Source organism: Vombatus ursinus, unplaced genomic scaffold, assembly GCF_900497805.2.
Source record: "Vombatus ursinus unplaced genomic scaffold, bare-nosed wombat genome assembly UNPS02010394.1, whole genome shotgun sequence".
In the NCBI taxonomy this organism is placed as follows: Eukaryota; Metazoa; Chordata; class Mammalia; order Diprotodontia; family Vombatidae; genus Vombatus; species Vombatus ursinus.
In genome coordinates, this window is record NW_020950172.1 from 7,158,400 (window position 1) to 7,168,442 (window position 10,043).

General features: G+C 55.0%; 1 protein-coding gene across 2 annotated transcripts in view; it reads left to right on the plus strand.

Moving 5' to 3' along the window:
- Window positions 1-10,043, plus strand: part of MAPK8IP2 (mitogen-activated protein kinase 8 interacting protein 2) — a 17,630-nt gene that overhangs the window by 5,011 nt on the left and 2,576 nt on the right. Inside the window, exons 3-12 of one of the 2 annotated variants that reach the window (XM_027854388.1) lie at window positions 677-919; window positions 1,173-1,266; window positions 1,793-2,281; window positions 2,381-2,688; window positions 2,869-3,598; window positions 4,024-4,099; window positions 4,413-4,585; window positions 4,870-4,979; window positions 5,698-5,805; window positions 6,188-6,258. In XM_027854388.1, coding sequence (XP_027710189.1) covers window positions 677-919; window positions 1,173-1,266; window positions 1,793-2,281; window positions 2,381-2,688; window positions 2,869-3,598; window positions 4,024-4,099; window positions 4,413-4,585; window positions 4,870-4,979; window positions 5,698-5,805; window positions 6,188-6,258 — 2,402 coding nt within the window. Of the gene's footprint in view, window positions 1-676; window positions 920-1,172; window positions 1,267-1,792; window positions 3,599-4,023; window positions 4,100-4,412; window positions 4,586-4,869; window positions 4,980-5,697; window positions 5,806-6,187; window positions 6,259-10,043 lie in introns of both variants that reach the window. The other variant, XM_027854387.1, reaches the window with a different exon arrangement.

Genomic DNA, 10,043 nt, shown 5'->3' on the forward strand with positions numbered 1-10,043 from the left:
ACACACACACACACACACACACACACACACACACACACACACACACACACCACACACATCCAGTATCTGTCAGAGGCAGGACCTAAATAGACTCCAGGCCCTCCTGGCTCCAAAGCCATCTCTCAGGCTTATCATGTCTCTTAATCCCTTTTACAAAGGAAGCCCTTCAAAAACACGAAGACAGCATCTCTCCTGTTCCCCGCCCCCACACACAAAATATCCCCAGTCCCTTCAGTGGAATCTTATTTGGCAAGAACTAGATGGCCCTCATTGCCCTGGTTAGTCCCAGATTGTCAAAGCTCTCCCCAAAATGTGGCACTTGGAGCTGGCAGGACAGTTCAGTGAAAAGTGGCCTGAGCCTGACCTTTAATTTCTTCACTGGGCAAACCAGTCTTGTGGCCTTACTCAACTGAGGCCCATTCTTCTGGTCTGCTGGTTTTTAATCCAGTTCGGTTTCAGCTGCTACAGAGCCCTTGTCTTCATAATTTCACTGTCTCTGGGGTTTGATCTCCCTTTGTCTCTGGGTCTCTGTCTTCTCCTACATACTTGGGTGTCCATCTTCCCCTTTGCTAGGTCTTCATCACTCCTCACCTCTCAGTCTGTCCACCTCTTGGTCTCTGTCTCTCTCCATCTCTAGGTCTCGTTCCCTCATCTTTAGGTTTCTGTCTCCATCCAGGACAGCCTCTCTCTGGGACGCTCAGAACACCCGCATCCTATCTGCTCCTTCCAGGATGATTTTCAGGAGTTTGAGATGATTGATGAGAATGAAGAGGAGGAAGAGGAGGAGGATGGGGAAGGGGAGGTAGAAGGGGGCCACAGGCATGAAGCACCCCCATCACCACCCCTCATCCCATCTCCTGCCCAAGAGCCCCAGAAACCTCGTCCCACCACCCTGAACCTTACCTCACTCGGGACCCAGGTGAGACTCTGGGTCTCTGAGAGTAGGACCAATTCCCCCTGTCCTCCAGTGTGGCCTGTAGCCTTCACCCACTTCCTGCATGCTAGGGGGATATTGCTCTGTGTGGAAAAAGGAGGGGAATTTGGGAGGGGGTCTGCCCATGGAACAGGAGCTTGAAACCCAGCTTGGGGAGGACGAATTTAACCCTGGTGAGGCTGTCCTGTTGTCTCCCTCATCTTTAACACATTTACTTCCCCCTGACCCCCCTCCCCAGGACTCTTTGAACAACAACGGGGGCTTCTCTCCTCCTCCTCCGGCCACTTGGCAGGAGACCCTGCTGCCCTCACCCCGCGAGGAGTCCCACAATGGTGAGAGAGTGGAGGGAAGGATTAGAAATGAGGCACAGAGAAAGAAAGAGGGTCTCAGGAAATGAAGGGAGATGTGGAACTCCTGGGGTGCAGCCCCAAGCCTAGCCCATTTAGGGGGATGGCAGGCGAACTAGGGCCAAGGGAGCTGTGAATGAAAGGGAATTGGCGAGCTGTGAATAAAGGTGGCTGGGGAAGGGGGATTGGTGAGCTATGAATGAAGGGGGCTGGGAGGTTGTGAATGAAGGGGGATTGGGGGAACTGTGAATGAAAGGGGAATTGGGGAGTTGCAAATAGAGGGCCTGGGAGGTTGGGGGCAGGGCTAGCAGTGGGTGGAGAGGATCTGTTAAACTGGTGGAAAGAGCTGGTGTGTGTGTGCGTGTGTGTGTGTGTGTGCGTGTGTGTGTGTGTGTGTGTGTGTGTGTGTGTGTGTGAGCGCGCGCGCGCGTGTGTGTGCCCGTGCGTGCATGAGCGTTGGGGGGGCGGGGCCAGGGTTGGGACCCTTACTGCCCCGCCCTCCTCCTTGCAGCGCATCGAGGGCCTCATGTTTGCACCGCAGATGGGCACCGTGAGGAACAGTGTGGGCCCCCCAGTGACTACGACTGCGAAGGGAATCGGCCAGGGGAGGGGTCTGAGGCGTCCACTGGGCCCCCGCCTGCTCCTGGCGGCTCCTCGCCCTCCTCGGACCCGGGCATCGAGGCCGACTTGCGCAGCCACTCCAGCGGGAGCCGGAGCAGGAGCCGGGGTCGGGGCAGGGGCCGGGGCCTTCGGAGCAGTCAGGAGCTGTCGTCGCCGGGCTCGGGCTCGGGCTCGGCCTCCGGCTCGGACTCCGATGACGCCGAAGGGGAGCTGGCGGCCGCAGGGCCCGGCTCAGGAGGCCGAAGCCTGGGTCACATGATCTCCTCCATCTCCGAGACGGAGCTCGACCTGAGCAGCGACGGAGGCAGCAGCAGCGGCCGTTCTTCCCATCTCACCAACTCCATTGAAGAGGCGTCGTCTCCCGCCTCCGAGCCGGAGCCCGAGCCCGAGCACGAGGCCGAGCCCCGGCTGGAGCCCGGGGCCCCCGGGGCCGGCCTGGCGCCTTCCCCGCGGCTTCCCGAGCCACCCGCGCTGTCCGCGCCCTCGGAGCCCCCCGGAAGCCTGCGGCGGCCCGCTTATCTGCCCGTGGGCCCGGGAGGGGCCGGGGCCGGGGCCGGGGCCGGGCCGCCTGCCGGGCCCGACGAGGCCAACAGCGAGTACGAGTCGGGCTCTGAGTCGGAGCCCGACGTGAGCGAAGACGCCGACTCTCCATGGCTTCTCAGCAACCTGGTGAGCCGCCTCATCTCCGAGGGCTCGTCGCCCATCAGCTGCCCGACTCAATGCCTATCCCCTGGGCTCGGACAGCCGCCTCCGGCCCCGTCCTCGCCCGCCGCAGCCGCGCAGCCCGCGCCGCCCGCGCCGCCCTCCCCTAGCGACACCATCTCCCCGACGTCCGCTTCGGTCTCCGCCTCGGAGCTAGGGCGTGCTCCGGACGGTGGGGGCCGCGGGGGTCGCTCGGGACCCGGCCTGGCCTTCGAGGACACAGAAGAAGAGGAAGAGGAGGAAGACGAGGAAGAGGAGGAGGAGGACGAAGAGGAGCGGGAGCCTCAGCGCGCCCCGGGGGCACCTGCTAGCATCGAGCTGGAGCTGGTGGACATGGAGACCCTGTGCGGCGGCGGCGGCGGCGGCGGCGGGGGCGGGGGAGGGGCCCTGCAGCCCCCTGGCAGGCCCCCGGCCCCGGCGCGTCCCCCGCCAGCTCAGCCTGGGCCGTTCCTTTTCCTCAGCAACCCCACGCGGGACACCATCACTCCCGTGTGGGGCGCGCCAGGCCGGGCCGCCCGCGCCAGTCGCGCCTGCTCGGCTGCCTGCTCGGAGGAAGAGGAGGAGGACGAGGATGACGAGGAGGAGGACGAAGAGGAAGACGAGGACGAAGAGGAAGGAGACGAAGAGGAAGACGACGAGGCCACGGGGGTGGTGGCCCCGCGCGGGCTGGGCGCAGCCACGGCGCGAGACGCATCTTTGGTGTACGACGCGGTGAAATACACGCTCGTGGTGGACGAGCACACGCAGCTGGAGCTGGTGAGCCTGCGGCGCTGCGCCTCGGGTCTCAGCCACGACAGCCCGGCCAGCGACAGCGGCAGCGACAGCGGCAGTGAGGACGCGGGCTCCCCGCCGGGGCCCGGGGCTCCAGGGGCGCGAGACCCGTTACGAGGCGGCCGGAGCGGGGCAGCCTCCCCGGACAGCCCGGACAGTCCCGACCTCACCTTCTCCAAGAAGTTCCTCAACGTCTTCGTCAACAGCACATCCCGCTCCTCCAGTAAGAGTCCGGGGGGCTGGGGTGCTCTGGGGGAGGGGGACGGGGCTGGGCTGGGCTGGGACTGGGGACGCCGGGACCCGGGAACGTTGGTGTTCTCCAAAAGGAGAGCAGCCTGGGCGCAAAGTGCTCAGCAGTTCCCGCCGCACCTAAGATTAGGGCATGGGCCAGGGAGGACGAAAACCCGGGGAGGGGAGATGGAGCCCGAGGGGGTGGGGGTGTCAGTATCGAACGCGTTAGCAAATCTGATTACTCCTGTGGACCCCCTTCCCCCACCGCGGCCCTGAGGGCAAAAGGAAGGGGACTACACTCAATTTCTGGGGGCCCAAACCTTGGGGGCCTTCCTCTCTTGGCCCCTCCCCCACCCCATCGCTCTGACTGTCTCTCCCTCCCTCCCCTGACCCTGTCTCTCTCTTCTTCTTGCTTAGGTACTGAGTCCTTCGGGCTTTTCTCCTGCGTGATCAACGGGGAGGAGAGAGAGCAAACCCATCGAGCTGTGTTCAGGTATCAGGCTCCTCTCTCTCACCACCTTTGGTGACCACTGACCTTTGACCTGGCTTTGCTTACTCCTCCAGCCCTTGGTGACCTCTGCCCCTTGCCCTGGATTTATTGACCCCTGCAGTCCTGGGTGACCTCTGCCCCTTGCCCTGGATTGACTGACCTTCCCAGTCCTTGGTGACCTCTGCCCCTTGCCCTGGATTGACTGACCCTCTCAACCCTTGGTGACCTCTGCCCCTTGCCCTGGATTGACTGACCCCTGCAGTCCTGGGTGACCTCTGCCCCTCCCACCCTGGGTGACCTCTGCCCCTGGCCTCAGGTTCATCCCAAGACATGCCGACGAGCTGGAACTTGATGTGGATGACCCTGTTCTGGTGGAGGCTGAGGAGGATGACTTCTGGTTTCGAGGCTTTAACATGAGGACAGGAGAGCGGGGCATCTTCCCAGCCTTCTACGCCCACGCTGTTCCTGGCCCCACCAAGGACCTGCTGGGTAGGTCTCAGACCAGGCCCTGACCCAAGTCCTCACTCCATTACTGGCCCCATTTCTTCCCCAGTCCCCAGGCCCAACCCAGACCCTGACACTGACCCCCACTTCTCTGGGCTTTGGTATTTATTGGCTCAGGCCCTAAGAGCATGGGGGATTCCAACTCCACATGTCATGGGATTGGCTGTCTTTTCTTCCACAGGGGCTTTGTTGTGGAGGGGCAGGCAAGGTGAGGAGCAGAGCCCTCACGTGGTGCCTGCCCCACGGTCATTCCTGCTCTGATTCTGCAGGGGGAAAGCGGAGCCCGTGCTGGGTGGAACGTTTTAACGTGCAGTTTCTAGGCTCTGTGGAGGTTCCCTGTCACCAGGGCAATGGGATCCTGTGTGCAGCCATGCAGAAGGTGAGGGAGGAGGGGGGCAGGTAGAGACTCCGCCAGGGACTCACTGTAGCCCAGGAACGGAGAAGGCAGAGGCTGCATCCTGCCCAGTTGCCTGTCTCCAGCTCTGCCACCTCTCCCAGGCCTGACCTGCTCTGGCTCCCAGACCCTTCTCACCTCTGGGCAGCCCCAGCCCTGGTTTCACTCTAAGTCTTGGCTGATATGGGGCTGTAGGTTGAAAGGGAAGTCTGCTGAAGTGACTCATGCAGCCTTCCAACTCCCAAAATACACAGTTTTGATAGGTACAGGTAGGAGCAATGGGAGCAGGGCCTCCAGCCCCATTTAAGAGACGGGTCTCAGCCCTGCTCAAAGACATCCTCCCCTTCCCCAGGACCTAGGCTGAGTAGTGGCCCCATCCTTTCTGGGGACCGTCTTTCCTGGACTCAGCACCCTCCTTTACCCAACCGCTCAGCTCCTGTTTTCTTTCTGAGGAGCATCTCCAACTTTGAACTTTTTTGTAGAGATGGGAGTCTGATGGACCCTGAGGCCCCCTTGCCCTTTGTAATGGGATGCTTCCAGATGGTGTTTCCCATCCCTCTCCCAGACTGTATGTTGCCCAAGACTGTTTGCAAAATTCAGAGCTTATAAACATCCTGAAAGCGACATAAACATGATTCAAATGAAGGGAAAAGGCAAACTGTCGCACTCTGAGCCCCTATGACCCCCAGCTCTTCCTCTCCAGATTGCCACAGCCCGGAAGCTGACTGTCCATCTTCGTCCTCCAGCCTCGTGTGACCTCCAGATCTCCCTTCGAGGGGTCAAGCTGAGTCTGAGTGGGGGTGGGCCTGAGGTGAGGACTCAAGGTGGGGCAGACCTGGGTGCTCGAGATGGGAAGGCAGGGTAGAAAGCAGCATGATTCAGTGGAGAAACCATGGAATGTGTAGTCAAAGGAGCTGGGCTGGATAACAATACATTACTACCTGTTTGACCTTGGCTGAATCACTTGACCTATAGACCGAAGTTACCTCCGCTTTAAAATGGGTATGTGTGGGGAGGGGGCAGGTATGGGGTGGGGGTGGGCTAGATGACCTCTAAATTCCATCATAGCTACATTGTATGGTCCTCTGATTTTAAAGTGATCTTGAGGCCAGTGGTATTGGGTGGGGATGGCCCCTGGCATTCCTTAGCTGGCCCCTGCTAGACTTTCCCCCCCCAATTCTCTGCTCTTCCAGTTTGAGCGCTGCAGTCACTTCTTCCAGATGAAGAACATTTCATTCTGTGGCTGCCACCCCCGAAACAGCTGGTGAGACCTTCCTGTGTTCCATTTCCCACATGCTCCCGTATTGCCCTGTATCACCCATGTATGCTCCTGTGGGATCCTGTGGGCTTCCACATAACCCTGTGTTTGCCATATACTCCCATGTGCTCCACAAACTCTTAGATCATCCCTGTGTGCCTCTGCTGGCATTTCGGGTCCCTCTGTCCTCCTATGGCCTCTGAGTCTATGACCTCATGCGTCTCCATGTCCTCCCATGAAGCTCCACATAACCTCGTCTGGATGTACCCTATAGTGCCTTTATGGACCTTACATATACTTGTGATCTCAGGTCCACTGTAGACCTTGGTGCACATCTTAGGGGACCCTTACATGCCCCTTAGTCTTCCACATGCCTGATACACTGTGTATATGGCATCTATGAATGTATGTGATGAGGCTGTTTCCCCCATGTGCTATAAATGAGAGCTGGAATGAGTGTGTGTGTGTGTGTGTGTAAGGAGAGTGCCCTAGGAGGAGGGGGTTTATACTGCCAAAAGCATCAGAGAAATCTGGGCAGAAATCTGGGTTCAAAGAGGTCATTGAGTTTAGTGACCACTGAAAACCCAATGGGAAAGAGGAGGGACTGAAGAGATGGTAAAGAATGGAAGATGAGTCTTTGGGGAAGTAGTGCCTGGTGGGGGGGCGGGGAGAAAGGTGAACAGGCACGGTGACCACAGAGGTGCTGAGCTGTCCCAGCTCATGGAGAGCTCCTCACCTGGCTGAAGAGCTACCGGGCCTCTCCTGCTTCCTTTAGCCTCAGATGATTAAGTATCCTTTCTCTTCCCCAAAACTAATGGCTCTCCCCTCTGTCAGCCTGCAGAATGTGTTACTTCTCTTCCCAAATTCTCACCCTATTCTCTGCCAGGACTACAAAGCAATGGAGTGGCTGCACATTCCCATCAGACTTGGGTCCTCATCCTTCCCCAGAGGCACATGAGGGGCAGCTAGATGGAGAAGTCAGTAGAATGTGGGGCCTGCAGTCAGGAAGCTCTGAGTTTAAGTATTTCCTCAGGCACTTTAGTAGGTGTATTACTCTAGGCAAGCCACTTACACTTTCAACCTCAGTTTCCCCATGTGTAAAATGGGAATAATAGCACCTACTTCCTAGCGTTGTGAAGATCTAACAAGATCCATAGAGCTTTGCAAACCTCAGAGTGTATATAAATGCTGTTATTACTGAGAGTTATTACTGAGATAACCCACAAGGGGACAGCAGGGTCAAAGGAAGGCTTTAACATTTATTTTATTTTATTTTATTTTATTTCTTTAATTTTAGGCTTAGATTAAGACCTGAGCATGTGAGAAGGTAGAGGGGAAGGAGCCAGTGGAGAGGAGATGCTGCAAGATATGGGAAGGGAGAATCCAAGAGTGGGGTTGGGGATCCCCCATCACCCGGAGCAGCCTATATCAGTTCTGGACAGCTCTAATTTTTAAGAGGTTGGCTCTTACATTGAACTAAAAGCTACCTGTCTGCAACTGCCACTCTTTTCCCTGAGTTCTGCCTTCTGGGGCCGTGTGGAACAGTTCTCATGTTATGTGATCATACTTCTTGTACCTTGGGACAGCTCTCTTCTGTCCCTCCAAGTCTTCTCTTCAAACTGAGTGTCACCGGCTCCTCCACTTGATTGTCATGAGGCACGATCTCTGCTTCCCTTAGAATTCCGGTCATCCTCTTCTGGACACGCTCCAGTTTGCCAGTGTCCCCCCTAAAAGTGGGGCACTCTTGGCATGAGACGATTTTCCATATCGTGTGAGCAGGGAGGAACACAGCAGGATGATTACCTCCATGATCTCTCCCTACTTATTTTTCTCTTAATTCAGGTTAATGTTGCATTAGGGTTTGTGCATCAAACTTGTGCATCACTATTGACTCATTTTGAATTTTCAGTTCACTAAAGCCCCCTCCCCCCATTTTTTCCAGATGAACTGTTATTTAGCCACAATTCCCCCATGTGGTATTTGTGCAGTTAATTTTTTGAACCCAAGAGTAAGACTTGACCTTTATCCTATTTGTTTTCATCTTAATACAGTTAGTACATTGTTCTAGTCTGTCAAGACCTTTTTGGAGCATTATTGTCATCTGACATATTTGGCCATCCCTCTAAGCTTTGTATAATATGAAGACTGGACAAGCACACTATGACTTCACCATCACCAAGTAATTGCTTAAACATTTTAAACAGCAGAGAGCCAAAGTTATATCCCTGAGGGTATTCCACATCACTGCTCTTTGAGATCAGTCCTTTGGTTCTGAATACACCTGTTTGAATTAGTATCTAGCTAAAGCCTCTCCATTTTGTCCTCAAGTAGAGAATGAGAAAATCTCAGCTGAGGGGTAAACTGGCTGAGGTTGGAGAGCAGGAGTTTAGAATAGTTAGGGATGAAGGAGTTTAGAGTGGCTGGGAATGAGGGAGTTGGGTATTAGATGAGAGCTACATACTGGGGATGATATAGTGAGAATTCCTGTTTAGGTATGGGTTGGACTAGGTAGGTTCTGAGTTCCTTTCTAACCCTAAGATTCTGGAATTCTGATAGGTAGGGCAAGGTAGACTAGTGGTTTCCTAATAGCTGTTTCAAGAATAGGTAGCGTCAGGAAGTATAAAGTTCCCTGGCACGGGTGATATTCCAGCAAAAACTGAATGATCACTTGTCAGGGATGATGGCGAAAGGGAGCTCACTTGAATCAGATTGCACTATGTGGCCTCTGAGATCACTTTCAGTTCTGAAATTCTATGATTCTGTGGATTTGAGGAGGAAGGGATGAATGTGAAAGGGGTTGAAATGGCTGGACTTGACTTCTTTGTAGGACGAAGGGAGAAGAAGGAGAAAAAGACAGTCCTAGAGTTATGAGATTGGAGAAAACAATGGTGTCCATAATGGACTTAGAGGAGGTGGGGGAAGATGGCGAGTGCTGTTTTGGACATGTTGAATTTGAAGTGTCAGAGAGACATTCAGGTGGATATGTCCAGGAGGCAGCTGGAAATATAGGACTAGAAATCTGGGGAGAGACTATGTAGACTGGGAAATCATCTGCATAGAGGTGATCGTTACAGCCAGGGGAGTGGATCAAATAGTCAAAAAAGAGATTATAAAAGGAGAAAAGAAGAGACCCAAATACCATTCTTTGGGAATGGCCCCATTTAAAGAGAAGGAGGAATAAGAGAGAGAGGGAAAGCCAGCATTAAGATAACGGTGCCCCATCATGGAAGCCAAAGGAAGAGAAGGAATTAAGAAGGAGGAGATGGTCAATGGCTGCATTCCAAAGAGAGGGCAAGGCTGAGGACAGAAAGAGACTGGTTTAGTAATAAAGAAGCCATTTATTTACTTGGAGAGAACTGTTTCAGTAGAATGGTGGGGGGACCACAGTCAGATTGACTTTGAGGAGTCACTAAATGTTGAATAAGTAAGTACAGAGTTGTACTCTTTCTAGAAGCTGGGCAGTGAAACAAGAGAAAGAGATGAAAATAGGCGTCTCAGGCTGTCCTTGAGGGTGTGTGGTAGGCTCTCAAGGGAAGGTTGTTAGTGTTGTTTTTTTTTTTTAAAGAATGGGGAGACCTGAGTCTCTCTGCCTCTCTCTCTCTCTCTCTCTCTCTCTCTCTCTCTCTCTCTCTCTCTCTCTCTCTCTCTTCCTCTCCTCTTCTCTCTCTTCCTTCCCCCCTCCTCTCTCTTCTTCTCTCTCCCTCCTTCCCTCCCTCTCTGTCCCTATCTCTGTCTCTCTCTCCTTTCTTCTTCTTCTTCTTCTTCTTCTTCTTCTTCTTCTTCTTCTTCTT